Here is a 22,909-nt window from a genome sequence, read left to right on the forward strand (position 1 = left end):
GTGACTCTATGGCTTCCATATCTGGATTTTTTCTAACTTATTAAAATACAGACATTTGGCCTTTGTAATAGGATAGTACTCTGCTGCATCTGTCTTCTGGGGATGGGGGGTGGTATGCTTTTCTCAATGAGATTACAATTAGCTTGACCCTCTCTCACATACTATAGAGTACAGTTATTGTAGCCTGGTAATCGCTACTGATATAAGTACCAAGAAGGCTCTTGGAGGACACGAAAAGCAAAGAATTGCTTTTCTGCTTTTACAACGTAAAATACGCTGGGCTTTCCTACTGCATTCCCTTTATCCTTTTTCCCAAAATATCCCAGATAAAATCCCACGCTGCATTCAGTGGGCGTAATCTGATTTCAGTTTCCAGAGCAAAAGATACTAAACCCGCAACGCTGAACTTCTGATTCCTTGTCACGTTTCCACAGAAGCGTGGCTTGCACTCTTGGCAAAGCCCTTGCCACCACTGGGCTGCCCTGGCCATGCTCGGAGCCCTTCCTTTGGGGAGCTGCCTCATACTATGGAAAATCTGAAGATTCCATCTGCCCAGACTGGTATTGTGAGTTGCATAATAAAATGAGAGGAGGGATAAAGGCTTCTTGACATAGTTTGTTCCACTTAGAAAATGGAGGAGGAAGGAGACCCCACACAACTGGTTAAGGAGCAGCAAATAGCATTAATGAAACATTACAGGTGTTGTATCAGAACCTCATAGCACAGCTGTGAAAGGGTAGTGCTGGTCAGGACAGATCAGGGCTATGAGATAGCTAATTAATTTGTTAACTACCATGAAATCTATTGTCTCACTATATTTTAAAGTGTTTTAGCATATGTCTAGCACTGAACATGCTAATAGCTTGAGGTTATAATTAAAAGCTGTTCCTCTAGTTGGATGGAGGGTCTCCAGTACTCGCCAGAGCAGGCTGTAGTGTTGGAGGATCAGGGAGCCTATACTCACCTGTGAGAAACAGATGAACATCAGCCAAGTCGTAATGCCAGTTACTGGCAGTTACCATATTGCTTTTTATGTACCATCTGCTTCCGTGTTTTGCTAGTGTGAAAGGTTTCTGCTGTTTTAAATTTGCCCTGGTTCTTCGTTCAGTGTTTTCCCATAGCTGGGCAGCTACTGGTGGGCTCAGCTGGGAGCCGGGGAGCGCTGCACCCCGCTGCGTGCTGTGCGTGGGGGTGCACAGGTGGCTCATAAAACCCCATTATTTTATGAAAAACTCGTCGCTTTCAAAAGAATTATGCACGCCGCTGGTTTGTAATGCCTTTGACTCTTCATGCAATGCAACTGAAGGAGGAAGCGCACTTCTTTCGAAATGAAAACCTTGGAAGCTTAGGAGCTGTGACCCTGCTGCCCAGCACAGTGCCAGCACAGGAGCGCCTGCGGGGTGGTGGCGAGAGTTCTTCCAGAACCTTCCCGCCACGCTGAGGGACGGGGCAGCCTGCAGGGGCCTGCGAGGCAGAGGGTCAGGGGCCGGTGTGTGACTTGTTCGCAGACTTTTGTAAACGTTTGCAGCTTGATGTCAGGGCTGTGTTGGGTTGGGGCTGGTGCCCTGGGGCCTTCCGCGCCTTCCCCTGCGTGTGAGGAAGCGGCGCGGCGGGCGTGGCCGCCTCCCGCCATCGCGGGCTGGGGGGGCTGGGGGCGCCGGGCGCTGAGGCGGCGGCTTGAGGAGGGACGTGACTGGCCGCGGCGGCAGAGCCGGCAGCCGGGGGGAAAAGACTTAGGCTTTCTTTTCGACTGGAAATGTTCCTAATGGGCCCTATTGTTTCTTTAGGTTCTGATGCTGATTTCCCTAGGTTTTGTGTTTGAAATGGCTTCTCTCCAGCTGAATCGCAGTAATTCCACCCACCTGCCCCAAGTGACAGGCTCTGGGTCATGCCAGCACCCTGCGGTTTGTCCTCTGCGGAAGAAACCTTTCTGTGTCAGATTTGCTTGGTAATTGCGTTTTCTGAAGTCGTAATGCGCTGCCTCATCCCTCTTAAAGCTTTGGCAGAGTACCGACTTCCATAAGTCACTGACCTAATTAGTCATGACAGCTGTTTGTTTAGCAGGGCCCCTATGCTACCAGAACTACCCTTCTGAGACCATCTTTTCAAATACAGGGTTTGTTCAGATCTGAAGAAACGCCTTCGGAAGTAGCCCCTAGTGCAGACTGTTGTGTTTGTGCTGGTCATACTGGATATTTGGGAGGATTTTTATTCAGGAGCCTTTAAACTTGCAGATTGAGCTGTTCTGTATCAAGTAGGGGATTAAAACAATCTCCTTAAAACTGAGCAGTGTTACTCTGCAAGCACAAACTGCCTCTAAGATATGTGTTTCTCTGCAACCAAGCTGAATATTCCTTCAGAAACCTTTCCCTTTCCCATAGCACAGCAGCGCTCGCACATGAGGTAAGATTTTTGTGGTAAGTTTTCCAGGAGTTTTATTGCTTCGATTTAAGAACTCCTTGCCTTGCTTGTAAATCTATTAGTTCTTTAGCTTCTGTAGTCTATGTAGCAGAGGCCTAACGGAGTTCCTCTGAAAGCTGTCACAAAAGGCTCTGTGAAGGCAGTTAGTGTGGGTCCGCTAACATTGGCAACTTAGTTCGGAGCATGTTTCTGCTTTTGAAGTGACTCCTTTACATGCCACTGTGGTTCACCGTACAGAGTGATCTCAGAGCACGCAAACTTTATTCTTTTTGGATAAGACTAAACTGGAACATGTGCTTCAGCAGTGTACCTGATGTGCGGCAGCTGCTAATGCACATTCAGTCCATGGGGCCAGATTGGAGATCATCTGAAGTAACCCCCAGACACATCATCTGTGGGTGCTGGGTCTCAGCACTCACTGTTACACTATAAATCTGCCTCGCTGGGCCATCCTACTTGTCAGCATACACCTGGACTTAATATGTTGGGAAAACGGGACATTTGAAACCATTTCAACTTTCTACTAGCAAAGTTTGGGATGGGGGGATGTCTGATATTTACAGATAATGCTATTTTTATATAAATGTCAATGTGGAAATAAGTTTCACAGAAGGATGCTTTGGAGACAAGCCTTTCTCAATAAAATATTCTGTGTGCCCACTTAATTTTGTAAGAGAGAGAGTTGTTCTGATTCTAATTGAGAGATGTGTGGGATCCTTGAAAAGTGATTTTACTCACAGGTAGAAGGAAAAGCCATCCCAAATCTTACAGAATGTAAAATGTTGGAAGAAGGTGAATGCTAGGAAAGGCCTCACTCCTCAGTCCTTATGCTGGTGGATGTCAGAAGAGTGTCTGCGAAGAAAACTGGCTTACAGCAGAAGTAGAAAACATGCCTTCTGAGTTTGCACTTAGTATCCTTCGTGCTTGTTTAAAGCCAGATTGAAGCGATTAGCCCAACACTGGGTTTGGACATGGTCAGGATCTGTTCAAGACGCCACATTTCCCTGTGTTTGATGTGTGGAGGAGTCTGCCAATTCTGATTGTCTTTTCTTAGAAATGCACCTTTCAAATGGACATTTCACTGGGCCTTTTCTTATTCTGTCTGGTTTCTTGTCAGCACTGTCCTTGAACGATTCTATCACTGACCTTGTGAATAATACAGCTTCCACCAGTTTCTGGGTATACTCACTTCTTGGCATCGTGTTCTTTGCCATCTATTCAAGTGGTACAACTAGTTTCCTCGCTTTCTAACTCCTTTCTTTAACTCTTTTACAGCAGCCTTGTCTAAGAAATATTTGACCCCAGTTTGCCAGAAGTTTCCATTCTTGTCCTTCAGGTTACTCTTTTATGGAGGGAAACCTCTGAAACACATTAGGAAAAATTTATAAACCTTCAGCTTGTGTTCTCCCCACCTGTTTAAGGTAGCTGGGTGAAAAGCTTAACTCAGAAACCCCCAGCCTGCGTATGTGTAACTTTCTTTACGTACACACAGGTGTATCTGTTTATTTAAGATACATTTACACATGCACACTCCTACAGTTTGCCTGGGTAAAATTGTGTTGGCATTAACTGTGCTAGCTCTCTCGTGAGACTGTGTCTAGTGACGCGTATAAGAAAAAACATCTTGCCAGTTAAGAATTTGTCATAATGCTGGAAAGCTTTATTCCTGAAAATTAGAAGTGTTGGCCCATGGGCACACCCGGTACGCATGAGTGTGCATATTTTCAAAGCTTTCTTTTCAAGTAATTTTAAAATTCTGTTCATTTTAGGGAAATCTTTGGTTGTGTTGCTGGAGAGTTTACTAGTGATGTTTTCGTAGTTTGCTGAACAAACAGCATTTAACCAGATCTGACTTTGTAGTCAAGTGTCCGGAATAAGCTTGGAAATAAGAAAAGTAGTAAAATGCTGGCTTTTAAAACAGCTGTTAAAACTATGGTGTATGTAGGTGAAGGGGTAACGGAACACACATACCATATGACTTGAGGTATTGCATGTATGTGATCATGAGGTACATCACAGGGAACTTTTATGTTATTACATATCTATTGCAGGAATGATGCAAGAACTATCACCATATCTCTTGCCACTCAGTGCTTTCATTATGTTCTGATAAGTACATGGAATGCCTCCTTTTTTGCTACTACTGGCAGCAAACTACAGATCATTAGGAAAACCCTAAGTGATAGTGACAACTGTGGGTAGAGCTACCAGAGAAATTGTGCAGTGTGCTCCATAAACGGAACTGTATTTTCCCCATCCCATGTGAAATGATAGGCTTTACATAAGCTCTCTCTGTTTACTTTCAAAGATCCCATGCTTTACAGAGGAAAAATGGGTCACAGGCACAGCTTGAACATAGAAAACAAATATATCCTACCATCATCCAATTGTGATGTAAAAAATCTAATTAGGAGAGATTAGTTTAATCTGTTAGAGCTGTCTGTGTACATGCAGGCAGCCAAAATGGATCCATTTTCTTAAAATTACTTAGAATCTCAGAGTTAAAATGTTTGTTTACTGAATAAAATTGTTAGATATTGCCTCAGACACAATCATAGCGCTTAAACATATAGTCTGCAGCTGATCAGCAGCAGCAGTAGTTTCTCTGCTTTGCACTGCCATTAATCAGAGCGGACTTCCCTCTATGACTTTGTAAAGCCCCTTGTCAAGATGGCAGCAGTGTGAGTCTTAGCTGAGATACGAACATACGTCCACAGAAATTAGATTAAAGCCACTTGTAAAAGAGGAGGTTGCCACATCTTCCTTCATGCAGGAAGCCAGGTTAAAGTCAGTGGTTTAGGTGGTGAATCTGTGTGGAGGCTTGAAGGTCCTGACACGGCACTGGGAAGAAGGCAGTGTGCTGAGTGCAGTGCTCTGCTGTCAGAGCTGCAGTGTGGTGTGGTGTAATCCTGTCGACTGCTAAATGCAGTGAAATGAAGTTTTGTGGAGGATCCTCAAAGGTCCCCTCAAAGCCCTGCGAAGAAGGATGTGACAGTGTTTGCATGTTTCTTTTTTTATTGTTTTAAATAACGGAGGGTGGATTGGTGCTCAACTTCTGCTTAGAAAAACAGTCACAGCGAGGCAGTGAGGGAGGATTTAATGATACTTATACAGAGCCATTGCCTAGTGTGAGCACTGGTGGGAGGTTTTGCTGTACTGCTGTGTCTTTCAACCCTTACAGATGAAAATCTGTAAACAATGCAGTGTTCACCCAGTGCTTTTTTGCTTCTGGATCTGATCATGCTACTTGAGGGCAATTTACATTGGAGATGTGAAATAAGCTATTTAATAATAATATGTAGCTTGATTTAGTGAATATTAGTTGAAGTAGGGCAGAGCTTGTTGAAAGCCTTTCTGAAAGCATCTCTGGAAGTCTGAGACTGCACACACATAAGGTCATGTTGTATTTAGCTTAGTACGTTCCTATGTGAGCTTGCAGCTTGATGACATTTTAGAAGTTCTAGAAAATATAAAATCAAAGATCAGATGAGAAGAATGATATTTTTTCCTCTCCTGCAGTGTTGTGAAAGTTACTTCTGTGTCTTGCTGTCTCTATTCTTAAGAGAATGACAGTCCATGAAGAAACGTACTAAACTAGCTATATTTCTGCACATGCAGATGTTACAAGAACAAACTTCCCAGGCCTTTCACAAGGGAAGTATAGTAACAGCAAGGATGTTAATTTTGTCACAAAAATTTTTGAAAATGAATGGGGTGAAAAAAATAGTCTTCTCCAGTTCCTGCAGTTCTGATTTGTCTAGAAAGCCTAGAAGGAATTACCAGTCTCTAAAATGTTGTCTCCAATAGAAAAAAAAACCCTAAAACAAAACCCACTTGTGCCATGTTCATGAAACAATTGGAGCTTAGAGGAAGTGTTGAAAATCTTATGAACTAAGTTTTGAAGTAGTGGGAAAGACTTCTGTCATATCAGCAGGCATACAATTGAAAGAATGCTAATAAACTTAATGAGGGTGACACTTGTTTGTCATGATATCATTAAAGAATTTGAGAATGAATGAACATGTTGCAGTGTTCTTAACCTGATGGTAGTGAGGAAGGCTGTGATATGTCAGTACCCTGGGAGCTTAGGCTCCTCAGGAAAAGCAGGAACATACTACAAGTAATGACTAAATTCAGAAAACAATGGCTTAAAGAAATACTCAGTTGAGAGAAATTCTTGATAACTTTTGATAGTAAAGTGTAATTGATACAGTGTAAGCAGGGTAAGAGGACCCTTTGCAAACTGCTGTTGATAATCTGGAGGCCAGGAATGTTCTACTGAACGTCCAGGATAAAGTCAGGGAAGAGCTATTGTTTATTGTTGGCAGCCAGTCAAAATATGAAACTTTACATGATAATTTGCTTGCTTCATTTCTAGACGTTACTGTTACCTCTTATAAAGTGAAATACAGAAATATCTGATTCACGGCATGAGTGTCTTCAGCCTCCTGCACTATCAGCTGAGAAATAAATGGTTAACTTGGTTACTAACCCAGACACCTTTTTGTGATTCCAGCTGTAACACTAGAATATGTGCTGTCTAGCAAGAAGGTCTAGGTGATAAAAGCTGTCACCATATTTCCTTGCTGAAATGCAAAAGCCAGAAAAAGGAAAGGCCTTTTTTTTTATTACTTAATTGTTTAAAGATATTTTTAACTCTTGCTTTTTTCTTCTGGTTATGTCCTGGATGTTGTAAGATAGGATTGAACTGTGAAAAATTAGGATTTTTAAATGTAAAAATTAATTTATTTCTATTGTTCTAAAATCAGTATTTAAGTTTATTATACTGTGTATCAAAACTAGCAGTAATGACTGGTGTAACGAATTATTTATTTCACTTTCTTGTCTTCTGTCAACAAATATATGAGTTTTCTTTCTGAATGCAGAGAGCAAGTCATCCATGTTGTAGTGTGAACTGCTGAGGGAAAAAAAAGAGAAAAAAGTAAAAAAATAAGTGTTTTTTTTTTTATTTTCTTGAGTTGGGGCTTTGTAAGTGTCTTCCTAAACTTCAATAGTATGCTGGTTTTATAACCAAGTTAATTTTGTTGGCCCTTACAGTCAGCACCCTGGAAAGAAAATCAGTTCCTGCAAAAGGAAAATCAACAAAACACAGATTTTCATATGCCATGGATATGTCACATCCCTTGAGCATGTTGTCTTCAAGGCAGCAAGCATTTGCCGTTCTAAATAGTAACAGTCATAATTTGCATTAGCATCTTAATGAAAAACTGAATCAACAGTTCATAAGTGTGGGGGACTTATTCTGGTTTTAGGAGAGGTTTAATATCTATGCTAATAAACTTTGGTTTTTTGGAAACTGAGCTTCTTCTAGTGCCTGTGCTGTTTCTAATTGCAGCTGTCTCAAGCCACCACTGATTTTGTGAGCAGGGTGCTGCCTTTAAAGAATGTAGATCCCCACCATGATTAATCACCCTCGAAGCTCTGGTACTTCCTGAGCCCAAGTGGAGTTCTCAACACGTTATTGCTAGGTACTGTTTTTATCATGATCCTACTCAATTATTTTATTATAGTGTTTTGCTCTACTTAAATTAGTAGAGCTTGAGTCTTAAGCACACAATTCTGTGTTGTCTGTCTGAGTAATGCCCAGATAGGAAGGGATATTTCAGGATTGAAAATTAATTATTATTTATTCATTCTGTGCTGCTAGAGAATCTGAGTCTTGTCTCTAGTGCCTTCTGATTACATTAAGTTCTTTTTTTTCTACACTTTTGTCTCATGTTCACCTGCCTAATTCAGATTTCTAAGCAGTATAAGGTTAATGCACTTTAACACATCTGTGAAGCTGTTCTATTTAGGAAAGCAAGGTTCTTTCCCTTTAGCACCTAGTGCAGGTGTTATAAACAAAGCAGTCTGGGGATATATAAATGCATTCTTGTTCATCCTAAAATTAGAGGCAATTCTAAGGTGTGTCTGATGAGTAAAATAGAACCTTTTTTATATGTTGATTGCACATCATGTACTAATGCCATAACTAATGCCATATGGCATTAACAGCTTGGTTTAGGCCAAAAGGAAAAGTACTTTTAAATTCTGACTCATTTAGCAGAGTCTTAACCTTGGTAATCAGTCTAGTAGTTGCTTTCTTAAAGACAAATTCCTTTCACACTTTGTGCATATTAATTAAGTTGACTGAGTTTCTCCTCTTTATAAGGAATGTCTCTCCCCATTACTATCAACAAATGTAACTAGCAAGGTTTAATGTAAAAAACCTTGAAAGTTAAATTGCAAGCACAATCGGGATAACCTTACTGCCCTGTTTTTCTCTCAAAGTTGTTTGTTTTGGCTTCTTTACTACTTATATTTTTAGTCTCAGAATAATAGCTGGATTTTCCAGAGCAAATTCTAACAGCCATTTTATCTGGCAACCCTATTCCCATTTATGGTCTTGCACTACAAATTTTCTCAATAATAGTAGTGAAAGTTACAGGATGGTGCAGGTATGTCATACATAGTGAGAGATTTAGGAACATGAGCTAAGACTCTCTATACTGTTAGGGAATCTCTCATTAAGATACTCTTAATGATGGGTTGCTCAGTAGAGAGCCAGGAAGAAGAGGAGAAGCCAGGCCATTGGTAGACTACAGATTTTATGGCCTTGACATGAAGGCTTGAATTTCCTTTCACAGCTGTTGCAGAAAGATTGCAGTGTCCATCTGGGGTTTGGAGGAAGGTGAGAGGAGCTGGAACAAAACTGGCTTTCCCTCATTTGTTCAGCTGCAGGATTCATTCTTCAGAACAGCAGCAGGAGAGCCCTGGGTCATGCAAGAGTGTCAGAAAGCCATCTGACTGCCTGTACGTGGCAACTCTGAAGAGAGCACTGCTGTAAACTCCTGAGAAGCAGCAGGCACGCCACACTAATGGCAGCTGCAAGTTGGTGACTGATGGGAGCTGCCTGCAACCAAATATAGGGCAGCTTCCCATGTGAGAATGTTCTTACGTGTCATCACCCTATTTACATGCAGAACCTGCTGCCACTAGCAAAACTGCAGAAGTATTGTCTTTTCTTGATGATGCTCAGCCAATTTTATTGCTACGCTCTAAACCCTTCCAACAGCTAATTGCTCAGAAGTGCCCTGGATTGGGTAAATGTCTGAACAAGCACTGGATGTGTTTCTTTTCATTTACTTAGTGAAGGAGAAAAAAATTTGAATGTTAGTGTCTAAATTTAGCCTTTTCTGTCTCCTGAATACACTCAGCAATCAAATAATTGATCTAGATTGGTTTTGTAGTGTAAGCTCTAAGAAAAAGAAATGTCTGTGTGCTGACACTTAAGCTTGCAAAATTGGCCTCTGTTACTACATGGTTGTCTGCCTTTGTGCACAAATAGTGTGGCAAACTCTGCAAGGACAGCATTTAGCCAATTTGATACAGAATTTCATATTCCTCTCTATTCAATTCTTTAGTCTCAATGTCAAGACTTCAGTAATGTTCCCTCTCATAATGGATTGAAACAGTCTTCACATCCCATCAGTGTGAAGCTAAATGTCCTAAATCAAAACTGGTCCTGTTCTGCATGTCATGATGCATGTTTAGGATCCCAGTATTGTCTATACTATTAAGACTGTTTTTCAACTTACAGTGTTAGGCAGTTACCAAAGCTGTGGGTTAATTTTGTTCCCTTTAGCTTTTATCCACTCAAAGTGAGAGGCTGTCACACCCCAAAAGTGTATCTCTTCAAACCATCAAGTGTTAATGGATTTACTCTTTACAGCATTAGTAGCTTTTTATAGCTAGTCTCACTTCTTGTGGTGCTTTGCAACTTAGGCAGTTAGAGTTGATGGAGTGACCTTGAAAACTGCATCAAACCATTGACCTACAAAATATAGAAAATGCTCCAGGTTTTGGCATCATTTGTTTTGCATGGATGATCTTTCTGCAGAACTGTTGTTTTGTTATTTCACCCCCAATAAGTAGCACAGCCAATTCTAGCCAAGTTTGTCCTTAAGTGTCCTGCTCTAATCTCTTCCATGCCCAGTATGTCAGAAGAGAGCTGCTCATTCTTTAGGATCCCTTTCCAGCACGGTTGGTTAGGGCTGGTGACAGCCTTTCCCCAGGGCTGGCCACCTCCTCCCTGGTTGAGGTCTGAATTCCTTTTCAGTTCATAAAATGTGGACCTGAGATGATTTTCTGAAACAGTCAACTATTGTGGATTTTTGTCTAATGATTGTAACTAATACTTTGTTGACACATTAGGCCAAAGTACTGGGATGTGTTTTCCAAACTTTGTCCTTTAAAATCAGACAAAATCTCCTCCATTTATTAGATTTTCCAGAAACAAATTTCTAGAAGAATAGTGGCAAGAGAAACTCGACAAATAATCTAATCCATGGGCAGTTTTGCCTGTGTGAGTCTTGACAGAGGTTTCAGTAGTCTCCAGCAATGGAGGCCCCACAGCCCTCCAATGCAATCAGTTCTACTACTTCACCATTCTTATAATTAGAAAATGCTTTCCAATATCTAACTTCCATTTCCTTTTCCACAACTTTCCCAGTTACTGCTGCTCATGAAGAAACCACTCTTCAGTCATTTAAATCCCATAAGGCATCTATAAAGTAGGAAGTTGATATAGGTAGCAAATTCAAATTGTTTGGTTTTTAATAGGTCCCTTTATCTGGTATTTAGATTTATATGTCAAATTATCTTTTTCCTTTTGAAGGCAAAAATTCTAGGTGATAAAAATGAGGCATGAATCTAGAAAACAGAGCATATAGTGGTTTAAATTCTGTTGTATCACTACTAAAATACAGTGGGAGTTGCTGAATTAAACAGTGCAAAAATGAGATCCTGTATTTTTTAATAAAATGGCAACAAAATGTATTTGCCTTTAGAAAATCCATTCCAGGCTGTGTTAATCAATATACATTTCTAGTGTCTGAATGGAAAACATAATTCTGTCTTTATCATAATAACTAATGTACAGTTGTAAATCCATCTTTTTCTTGGAAGAAATATTTTGAAAGCACAGATTTAATCTGATAAGTGATGCAACAGTTAACTGCTTTCATTACTTGCAAGTCCAAGTTAATAGCTGGATTCAATGTTAATGACTATTTTTTCTTTTGAAAGAGGCGCTTTTCCTTTCTATTGCTTTTTGGCACTGATAAATGTGTCACAGGAAATGGCCTCCAAACAAAGGAAAACCACAATTTTTCATGTATGATAGCGTATTAAGTGCAAAATTAAATGGTGCAGACAATTAAAGGAACCAATCTCTATGATAACATAATCTTAAAATAAGAACAGAAAGCTGTTATTTTGCTTTGAGGTCTGTTTCAGCTGTCAGCTGAGAAATGGCAATGCATCCTTTGCACAGGTTAACCAGAAGTGTTGATGCAGAAGAATGAGCTTCTTCAGGCAAGTCAGACTTCTACTCTGGAAGAACTGGATCCTCCGGAAAAGACAAAAGGTAAAGTGGTAGTCTTTGGATTTCAGCTTTGGACTGTACGCTCATGGGATGAAGTGACTGTGATTTTTATGTGCTTATAAATGTATCAAATTCCCCAAAGAATCAAATGTGGTCTTTGTATGGGCCTATTCAGATCTTGTCTGGTGCTGTTTGCAAAGCTGCTCTTTACAGACCAAACACAGAATACCTGTATTGGGGTTTTCTTTAACAAGTAGTATGGTGTACCAGGAGAAGAGTTGAGTAGTAATATTTTTGTATTTTCACATTAAAAGATCTAATTTAGAAAGCATTATGGGCACCATTCAGCTCAGAGAGGTTTGATTCCTAATTTTAGATTTGTTCCTCACAACCAGCTGCTTTTAGATGTAAATCCAGTTAAGGCCCTAAAATTCACACAGATTTTATCTTTTTTAATATGGCTGAATGACATAAGTAAAGTGAAAATCAGGTAAGTATTTTAAATCCTTTCAAATCCTCTTAGATGTTACAATATTTTGTCTTAGAGCAAATTTATCTATTACTTTCCACCTTATTTCATCATTGTTCTATTTTCTTTTTTTCTTGTTTTTTTTTCTTTTTTTTTCTTTAGTCCAAATTCTTAGAGTGAAACAAAACCTCAGCCTAGGGTCTTGGTCATCTGATGTACTACAATTACTGCTGTCCAGCAAAGGAAGTCCCTTTGAGGTCCTATACAGATAGACTATCTGTTTCAAACTAAAAATAATTTAAAACTACATTAGGGCATCTGTGAGGCTGTAACAGTCATGCAAACAATTTTGCCATAATAACAGAGATCAATAGGGTCAAACTGAACCATGGGATGAGCTGAAATGCTGATCTATGCTGACCTGATTTTAGTCATTAAGAATGACTCGCATGCTGAAATTTCCAGGATCAAAGGTTTATCTGATTTTCTTCATAGACAAATTGAATGTGCTTTATTTCATAGCTTCTCAGCAGACTTTCTCCCACAGTCTATGTTGCCCTCAAGAGCTGATGCATATAACATTGCCAGCTCATAATTTAATACAGCATAAAAGTCACCAGTCAATACTTGAGCTAAATTACACCAAATATAAGGACCCTTTTTTGAAGCTGGACTTAGTTGCTGCTTATCAAGGAGCTGTAGTAGTTTGGTTCTCAAGTCAGGAAAAAAAGCACCAAACAAACAGAAAATCCACGTCTTTCTGATCTTCAGATGTGCATACTGAGAGAATTGGAACCTGCAGGGTTTTAATTTTTAGCAAATGGATCTTTATCTAATTCTTCAGAATTTTCAGTACATGAAATACTGTTTTGTTTGGGTAAATCTGCTCAGATACGTGACCCAAAGTGCCTGCTTGGGTTTCAGGAATTATTTTTTCTTGGTTTTTTCCTATATAATTTTAAAAAATGCTAATTTGGTATTTCCTGGTGTTGCCAGAGATCCCTGTCTGTGATGATCATTCCTAGCTTATAAACACAGTGATTTAATCCACAACAGAGAAATATTTTCTCCGCTCTGAAAAGTAAAACATTTTACAACAGAGTCAGTAAAAATAATTTCCTTTTCCAAGTATATAAAACTACCTGGTTATTTGTCCTCACAGAGAAACAAGCTAGCCAAAACAGAAATCCATGTCAAAAGTAGCAATGAAATGCGTTTTGTGAAAATCAGCCTGGTTTTTGTTAACCATCGTGCAGTACCATAAATGGAGGAATAGCCCATCTTCTACTCAAGTTCATCCTTTAGCCTAAGGTAATTCACAAGAGGAAGGACTTAATTACAGAGTTAACAGTTGATGCACAGTCAATTTATGCTTGTCATATTTATATGGTCTTATCACTGTGCTTGATCCATTACAGCTCCATCTGAGTGTTACATTTCTCTGTGCATGTTGCTGGGATTTCTGGTTGTCTATCTTGTGGTTCTGGAGGCTTGTGGGTGGCTCTCTGATCCTTCTAGTGAGTCCTGAGACACCCATGTGTCCTCAGGAAAAGGATCACAGGAAAGAATCATAGGGCTAACTGCACTTGGTCTGTCCTTGTCACACAACACGTTGTGTACCAGCTTGAAAGAAAGCTTCCCTTGCACTTCAGTCTTCAATCCCTTCCAAACCAGTTAGCTCAGACAGAAAAGAATTACTGAATTCAAGTCGAGAGGATTTTGTATTTCCTGGAAATGAAGTAAGAATTGACATCTGAGCAATAACCCAGATAAATTCTGCAGCAAAGACAACAATCAAGGAGTTTCCCAGTTCTTACCCCTCTGAGTTTATGGGCATGCAGTGCTTGTCCCAAATGTCTTATCAAATGGATGGTGATGGGTGTTAAACAGACCTTGCGGACCCCTGCTGAGAAGGGTCTGTAACACTATTCTGAGCTGTGCAAAACAGCTGTCAAGCAAAAGAGCTGTACAGTGGCAGGTTTCCTTTTCTAATAATTATGTCATCTGCCCTTTGCTGCTGGTAAGATTTGTCTGGATTTAAAAATATTCAGGCATGCACAACTTCCAAGGTGGTCAGGTATTTTTGGTTTTGTTGTTCTATTTTAAAAAAAGGAAAAGCCTGAAGAGAGAAAGTGTGAAATAGGAAATGGTTGCCTGGTGTAAATCTTTCTACCCTTTTGCTGTAAGCATAATCTGCGCTTAATTAAAGCTATTAGAGAAAGTTATATTGGAAAAAACAGGGCAGGTCCAAAAACCTGTTTTTAATTATCCTGTGGAGTATCTTTTGCCCTGCACGGCTCAGTTTGGAAAGAAAAAAAAAGCATTCACATGTGACCCATCTTGTCTCTGGCTCTGCTGCTGTATGCATTATTGTTACATATTTGATGCCTGGTCAGGGAGGCAGGAGCAAAGGAAAGGAGGCACAGAGGGCTTTCCTGTGCATGTGCTACAAAAACTGGGTTCTGGAGAGAGTTTGTCCTGGCTCTTGCAGGGAGAAGAAAAAAAGTGCCACGTGGCTGAACACAAAAATCCCATAGCCGGTCCTCAGAGCTCAAAGCCTGTGCCACAGGATCAAAGGGTTGTAGTTTCAAACCTCTGCCAAAACACACAGAGGCAGTAAAACAAACTGAAACACAGGAGTGGAGGAAACAGACTGAAAACCAGGCAGGATGTTGCTCTGTGGTAAAGCAGTGCCCTTGATTTTCTGTCATAACTGGGAGCTGGTGACTGTTCTAAGCATGTTGAAAGATTTGGGCAATAAAGTGGCCTTTGAAAGGGTCTTCTATGTTACTGAGTAAGGTGTTTGATCTTAATGTATGCATTTCTACCTGTATTAGAAAATTAGTAATGTTCAAATGAATGATGACAAGAAGAAGCAAAATTAATGATCAAAGAATGTAAGCTTATGCTAAAGTCTTTTATCTTTGGATAAGCACAGTGCACAGGCAGCCTACTAATGAGCTAAGCATTGAAAAAGTGTGGGTAGAAAAAAAAAAAAACAACCCGCACACTTTTTCTCTCTTGCGTCTAATCCTTTTTTCCTGTATTGTTATAGAGTCATGCACTTTGTGTAAAAACTATTTAGTCTTATATCTGGTTTTCTGGCAGTTTAGTACTATCTGATGCCTCTTTTTACCTCAGTCAGGATGCTTAGAAGTTTCTTCAGAAGAAGTGAAGCCACTGACTTAATGGTGATGCTTCATGGGGCTCTGATGAAATCCTTGCTATTTCTGAGTGTCCTTTCCAAATGGTGAAACAGGCGAGGGATAACCACGGCCACGTTGCACCGGACATTGCTGCTGTGAGAAGGGTCCTTATCCCTCTAAGCACTTAGTGACTCTGTACATGACTAATCTGTAAAATTTATTTTTAATTAAATTTTTTTTTCCTTCCAGCTTCGTTTTCTGGTGGAGCTTGTATGGCCTCTGTCATTATTTCTTGCTCTTGTCTGGCTGAGGAAAGCTAATCCACTGTATCGCCAACATGAATGTAAGAACATTAAAGATGTTTTAATGCTCTGACTTGTGCTAGGTAACATAGGTAACAGCTAAAAGTTCTCAGAGACACTGGGACCTGTTTGCTGAGTATTATTCTCCAGTGGCAAAAGAACAGACTTTGCCTCAAGTAGTTTAGTTATTTATAGCCATATATTGTAAGAATTACCAGTGAGGAGAAAAAAAATATCTCTGGTTTTCCTGTGAGATGCTTTGTGGGTGGACTTACATGGGATCTCAAGATTCTATCAGGTTGTAGATTTCTGTAATTCTGTTACTGAGAAAGTACTGCCTCACTACCTCTTAATAAAAGCTCAGAATTTATTTCAGTTGAAAATAACCATATTGCTTATATTGTTTTGGGTTTTTTTTTGCTTAGTGAATGAGAAACCTGTATGATATCCATCACATTCCTTCTGTCGTGAGCCAGCCCATCATGCTATTTAGATTCATGCAGGCTGTGTTAGAAAAGTCACCTGATCGTTTACATTTTGTGCTTCTGTACTCTAGGTCACTTCCCAAACAAGGCAATGCCATCTGCAGGAACACTGCCTTGGTTACATGGCATCTTCTGTAACATGAACAACCCCTGTTTCCGCAGCCCAACCCATGGAGAGGGTCCAGGTGTTGTGTCCAACTACAACAATTCCATGTAAGCAGAGCTATACGTGTGAGACTGGGTTGCATTGTTAGGCAACTGCTGATAGCCTGCTCTTGGCACCTGTTAAGCATTCATGGGCATGAACTGTGCAAGAAGAAAGGATGGAGTATCCTTAGCCTGCTTAGAAAGGTCCCTCAGGTATACTGGGGGATGTTTTAAAGAATTGTTTTGTGGTGTGGATGAAAAGGGAAATGTAAGCATTTAAGAAGACACTAGGGTGCAAATAATTGATTCCAACAATGGTCACCAAAGTTGAAACAGAGCTCATGATGGTAGGTTTGGGCCTTTTTGAGAAAGAGTTCAGTTGTACTAGTCTCTAAGGAACGTGTATTTACTTAATAAAATCCATCCTTTCTATTTCCTGCTGCTTAGTAAATGTCTCAGGACAAATCATTTTGATAAGAGTTTGAAACCCCTAAGCTTTCTTTTCTCATCACTTAAGTTGTCCCTTAAAATGAAAGCACTGATGAAGTAGCAGCAAGGAAAATCTGCACTGCCACTTCTTATGTAGTACCTGTTTTGACTATATACCTGTGAGACTTTAATCAGCATTGTAACCTTCAGATACTAAGCTTATTAACAAAATAGGAAGATAGGAGGTTTCCAGACTGTTAGTGGGAAAAAAAACACCTGTGGGAGTGTTTTAATGCATTGATTGTTATAGCTGAGTCATGAAAGACTGCGTAGTGGTCAAAGACCCTTAAAATAAAAACCTGTTAAAATAGCTATAAAAAATGCACCAAATCTGTCATTCCAAATAGTCCACTTTGGAGCATCCAATGGTTTAAATTCATAAGCTAACAATGTCCAGGCCATTAAAGCTCTAGTCAAGTGAAAGTCCATAGCTTGGAGTTAACTTACAATTTGACCTTTTGTTCCTAGTGAACAGGATTCAAAATAGTCAGCTGGACCTTTTTGTCAGGTACAGTCAATCACACTGTGAAGCTAGAGGGTTCTGTTTTCTTTATGTTCGGGCTTTTCTAGGTTGCTTATTTCAGAGCAAACCGTCCCTTTGTGAGTCAGAGTAAACTCAGTGCACTACAGAGGAAGCAAATACATTGTGTTTTCTGAAAGAATTTAGTCCTTCCTGTTTGCTCTTTCCTGTAAGCTAAAAAAAGTCATGAAGACTGAGATATACCATTACATGCATGGACAAACATACTTAAAGAAATGTAATGGTCTCCCCTACTGCTAATAAGAAATTTTTGTACTTGTTTATAAACAGGACCTGATTGCATCTTTGCTTGAACTGCATGTTCTAATGCAGAACCAGTAGGTCAACAGCTGCCTGTGACAAGTTTGTCACTCATGCTTTCCTGCCTCTCCTAGAAGAAATGTTTTGAAGGGACCTAAACGCCACCCTTATATTGGAGGGGACTGAGCTGGGAGAGGGAGGAGAATTCTGTGTCTGAATCCATGTCACTTACCTGGCTGAGCAGGGCTGCATGTGCCCAGACTGTCCCATCCAACTGCTGGAGCTGAGCCTGGGCCAGAACCAAAGCAAATAACCGTTACAGCTGTGAGATGAATGCTGTCTGCGGAAGGTACTATCTCCCCAGCAAGATCAGCATGGCTAATGAAGGAAGTGTGTCAACCTTCTACAACACCAGTAGCCCTCTTAAACCGTCTGTGGACTTGCAAATCTAACTGGAGCCCACATCACCTGAAATTACTCTGTTGTCACCACAGAACTGAGCTTTGAGTTTCAAGACTGAAGACAGAGTAGTTTATTTTTTCCTTATCGCTGTCACAAAGAAAGTCAGCTTCACTTTTTTTTTTTTTTTTAATGTCAAAGGGTCTCAAGTCATTAGTCTTAAATTATTGGTCATTCACCATTTCTTCTTTCAGCCTTGCAAGGGTATATAAAGATGCTCAGGAGCTCTTACTGGAAGCCCCTGCGATCCGTGACCTTGGAAGAATCTGGGAAGAACTTGTCATTATGACTCAGTTTATGGAAACAATAAGAACTAATCCTGAAAGGATTGCAGGTAATTGCTTTGTCTATATCCTTTAGATTATTGAATTTTTCCTTCTGAGAGCTGACTAGTAGTTACCGTGCAGACTGACAACATTATAATGTATTTCACATGTAGCTGTTACTCTGCTTACCATTAGGGCGAGTTAAAAATCATCCAGTGTTGTAACTAACACCTTTCGTTTGAGAGAAAGGAGAGAGGTCATCAGCTCCATTCTGCAACCATCTTCCTTAAATAACAAATAACAGTAGAAAAAACCAAACCACACAACTATGAGTATATTGCCACCCAAAATAAAACATGTGGTTGGAGATTTCATTAATTATGATTACCATACAGGCAGAAGCAGTAAGAAAGAATCACCGGGAGATGCAGAGGAATGGAAAGCTAGGAATACACCTGAATATATACTAGGAGCATGACCTAGAAAAGAGCTCAGAGATACTTGTATTTCAAGCGTTAGCTGAAACAGGTTTGGAACTGCAAGAAGGAAGCACCTTCTTCTTGTTTTGATGTGTTTAGAGAAAGAAGGTACGTTATGCTGCTTCTAGACAGGATTGCAAATTATATGACTCCATTAATTTTTACTGAAAACAACCTGCCAAACTCAAAACACAGTCCTGGGGGAAAATAGGAAATGGACTCACAACAATTTTTTAATTTAATATTTGGTCTTTAAGTATAGAATTTGAAAAGGTACTCCTAAAACGAAAGAGGCTCAGAAAATGGACTGGCTTTGAGAATTGATGTGTCCCATTCTCAAGTCCTTTGCCATAGGAATAATATTCTTATTAAAAATCAAATAGTCACTCTCCATGTGTTTTTAGTAAGATGTATATAAACCCTCTGATACATGTTCTCCACTATCTTATCAGAAGTTTCTAACTAGAAGTAAAAAAGGGACTATCTCATTGTAAATAGCTGTGAGACAATCAAAATGCCCCAGAATGCAAAGAAGAACTTGAAATATAATCTGAGCTGTGGTTTGTATACAACTATAGAAACCAAACCCGCCTATTTAGAGCTGAGGAAAAGCACAACATGCCATGGATTTGCAACGTATTTCTAAGGGACCACACCCCACGGTTTAGGAAGTTGCTTTTGCATCCCTTATCAACTTTACTCAGCAGCTGGAAAATAGAGCACATTCCTCTCTACCCCTGTGAAATATAATATTAATTCTCTTTCAGAGTCTGTGGGGTTTTTTAATGTGTTTTACTTTAAACAAAAAATAATGTTTGGAATCATCTGTTTCATAAAACAAAGTAACAAAGTCAGTTCTGGAGCTAAACTAACAAAATATGAATTGGCACGTTTTTCCATACAGGAAAAGGTACTGCAGAATTGACTAAGTTCTTTGAGCATGTGGCTTACTAGTGTCGCCTGTAGGTAACAATCTTAACAGAATATTGTTATAGCTGCAAAGTTGAGTGATGAAAAGCTAACAAATGTCAGAATTAAGATTGCTCTTTCTCCTGATTCCTTAAAAACGGCTCTCCTTCTTGAGTCCTTCCTTTTCCCATTGCCTCCTTGCACTGACACATTTGACGAGATGTGTTCCTGTACTGTGGGGTTTTTTTTTCCTCCACGATGCCTGAGCGCCAGGAAGAGCATCAGAGGGAATGAGGGACAGGCCCCTACTATTGTTTTCAGTGTTTACAGCTTGAATAAATACATGGAGGAGCCCCTGCAGCCCTAGGACAGCATATGCTTATTGCAGATGGAATTGTGGAAGTTAGTTGTCAAGCTCTGATAAGGCTCTGCTTAACTCATAGAATGGAGACACTCAGGAGCAAATTTATGCATGTTTATGTGTAGATGTCTAAAGCTACATTCCCCATGTCAGCATGATACATGCTGCTTCTATCAGCTTCAACTGCCTGTCTTGAAAAGTGGAAGAACTAGTGCTTTTCAAGCATTCTTTACTGAAGTCTGTTGATGCTCTGTGATCTACTTTATTAAAGGCTGTAGTATTCAATGGACGTTAGTAACATTCACTTTCCAAGCTTTTACTTGGACCATAATGAGGCAGAATTCACACTGACACTGTTAGACTTTAAGAGCAGCAGTATTTTGGATATTGTTATAGATGGAATTATGGAAACTTGGAGGCCTTTCACGTGTGTTTAATTTAACAGTGGATAGTCTCATTGGTTTGCCTGAAGATTTGCCAGTTTTTCATTTAATAGTTAGTAATCTGGTCTAATATGACTATTAATTGCAAACAATTTATGCTTCTCCAAGGATAGTGAGGTTTTTTCATGAAAGATTTTCAAGGGGCCATTTTTGCAATCCTATAGCGTAAGATTAACTAGCTAAGATCAATCAGCAGGAAGTGATAAATTAATGTAAATGTAAGGGGTTGACTAATTTTATTTACACAGGGCTCAGAAGAAAGGACGCTAAGAACAGTAGCACACTTGAATCTGAACATTTAAAGTGAAACATTACCTTAGAAAAAAGGCAGCCTTTCAAATATAGTCAGGGATGCTTTCAGTACTTCCGTTGATGAAGTTCTAGTCTGAAACATCTTTGAGAAATCAGATATGCAGAGTCAGAACACTCAGCATATTCTGATGATCATTCCCCAACAAAGGATTAAAATTATTTTGAATTTCAAAAATAGCTTTGGACCCCTAAGCTTTGTTAGTCGCTACTAAGTATGTGAGCCAAAGAACATACTTTTTGCAGGTTTAAGCCAGGGTATAGGCTGTTCTTTAACTACATTTTGGGGGGATCTCACTGATCTCTACACTCCTTTCTTCATCCAGGAAGAGGAATACGAATTCTAGACATTTTGAAAGATGGGGAGACCCTCACTTCCTTCTTGCTGGAAGATGCCGGCATCCCTGATTTTGTTGTTTTCCAGCTTATTAATGCTCAAGTGCGCCCTGAACAGGTGGGTAGAGTATAACATCTTCTCCACATTATGAATCAAGAGGAAGAGGGTTTTGGTTTGTTTTTTAAAAAATAATATAGATATTTGGTTCGATGCTGTTGTTGCTCCCAAATAAGAAACACCAAGAAATGATATTGCCAAGCAATGCATCCATCCCCATGATTAAATACTTGGCTCAAAAGTGTAAGGCAGCTGTGCATCCTTTTGTGACAGCAGTCCTGATGAATAGCAGCAGAGAACTATTTGCAGTTCTCTGCCTCAATGTCAGCAGAGTAATATGGTGGCTTTATGGCTTTGTCTCACTTGAATAGGTGGGAGTGGAGAAACAGACCCACTTTCTTAGATTCTGATTGAATAATAGATCTGCTCAGAAAACTCAGTGAAAACTGCAGGTCAGGTCCCTCCTGGAGCAGCTAAGCAGGAGACTGTGTGTGACCAAGTCAGGCTGTCTCTGCCTCTGCGTGTACTGGTGGCTGGGAGCTCTGTGAGGAATGCTATATTAATGAATGAATACTGCTGAATCAGAACTCTGGAACAATTTCTACACTGTGTTAGTGTGTGGGTGGAAGCAAGTGAATAATTAAGGCTGAAAGGCACAATTCCTCTTTTTCACTGTCACATAAAACACAAATGCTGGAACTGTGTGTGGCCAGAAAGAGGGATAGCATTAATGAACTTGTGTGCAGTTCCTTCTGTGCACCACAGGTTCCAGCTGGTGTAACTAGTAGCCAGATTACTTATCAGCTGTTTTCTTGATTGGTACCAGGGGAAGCTCTCCCCTATCTTCATTTTGTCATGAAGCAATACAAGACCATACCAAAGCCAGTGTCAGCTGATACATCCTACATTTTTTCCACACATCCATATTAGCTGAGATGGTGAAAATTTGCTTCCTTGCTGATTGTGACAAGAAGAATGTATTACAAGAAGAATGTATTATCCTGCTGGGCTTCTCTTTCCCCCTTCATCCCTAACATCTCCTTCGTGAGAGGTCTGCTGTGCCAAGAGAACTGTGTGCTGCTGTGTTATCCTCTGTTATCCTCTGTTAGCCCCCCAGTGTTTTTTTTTCATTCATCTAGTGTTAAAAACTGTCTGCCAGTGTATGCAGGACTGAAGTTTTCAATACTATCACTGAAAGTATGATTGAGACCTGCTAGGGAGGAAGCTAGAGGAGACCTGATGTTGAGTACCACTTCTGCTGTCCTCCATAAAGTTTTCTTGTTAGCAGTGATCACAGAGATACAAGATCATCTCACAAGGGCTAATTTACAGCTATCGGGAAAGAAAGTCCTGTGAATACATCCTCCAAGAGCAACTAATGCAGAAAAACTAATCTCATAATTTTCGAAAGAACACAAAAGAATTATTTTCTGCAGGAATTGAACACTTGATCTCCTATGGGAGGTAAATCACTCAATCCCTATGGACCCTGTTGATAAGCAAGTTACTGGCACTGGACTTAAAGTTGGTTGAGGTAGAATTTGCAGAGCCATAACTAGAACCTAGATATGTGGTCATCCTAAGCCCCAGCTATGATAATTCATCTCTAGTTCTTCATGCTGCTCTACCCTCTGTTTGCTTGCGTATCACTGTAAACCCTCTGC

The 22,909-nt window shown here is 40.0% G+C and overlaps 1 protein-coding gene across 5 annotated transcripts in view; it reads left to right on the plus strand.

Annotated features, from left to right (window-relative positions):
- The first annotated feature begins 1,730 nt into the window (after positions 1-1,730).
- ABCA4 (ATP binding cassette subfamily A member 4) overlaps positions 1,731-22,909 on the plus strand; it is an 84,592-nt gene continuing 63,413 nt past the window's right edge. For 2 of the 5 annotated variants that reach the window (XM_027786535.2, XM_027786536.2), the window contains exons 1-6: positions 2,022-2,403; positions 11,756-11,848; positions 15,671-15,764; positions 16,280-16,421; positions 18,279-18,418; positions 21,178-21,305. In XM_027786535.2, the coding sequence (XP_027642336.2) occupies positions 11,783-11,848; positions 15,671-15,764; positions 16,280-16,421; positions 18,279-18,418; positions 21,178-21,305 (570 nt within the window). In that variant the 5' untranslated portion in view covers positions 2,022-2,403; positions 11,756-11,782. Of the gene's footprint in view, positions 2,404-7,777; positions 7,911-11,755; positions 11,849-15,670; positions 15,765-16,279; positions 16,422-18,278; positions 18,419-21,177; positions 21,306-22,909 lie in introns of all 5 variants that reach the window. The other 3 variants (XM_027786533.2, XR_008749032.1, XM_027786534.2) reach the window with 3 other exon arrangements.

The sequence above is a fragment of the Falco peregrinus genome, chromosome 10, assembly GCF_023634155.1.
Source record: "Falco peregrinus isolate bFalPer1 chromosome 10, bFalPer1.pri, whole genome shotgun sequence".
Classification (NCBI taxonomy): domain Eukaryota; kingdom Metazoa; phylum Chordata; class Aves; order Falconiformes; family Falconidae; genus Falco; species Falco peregrinus.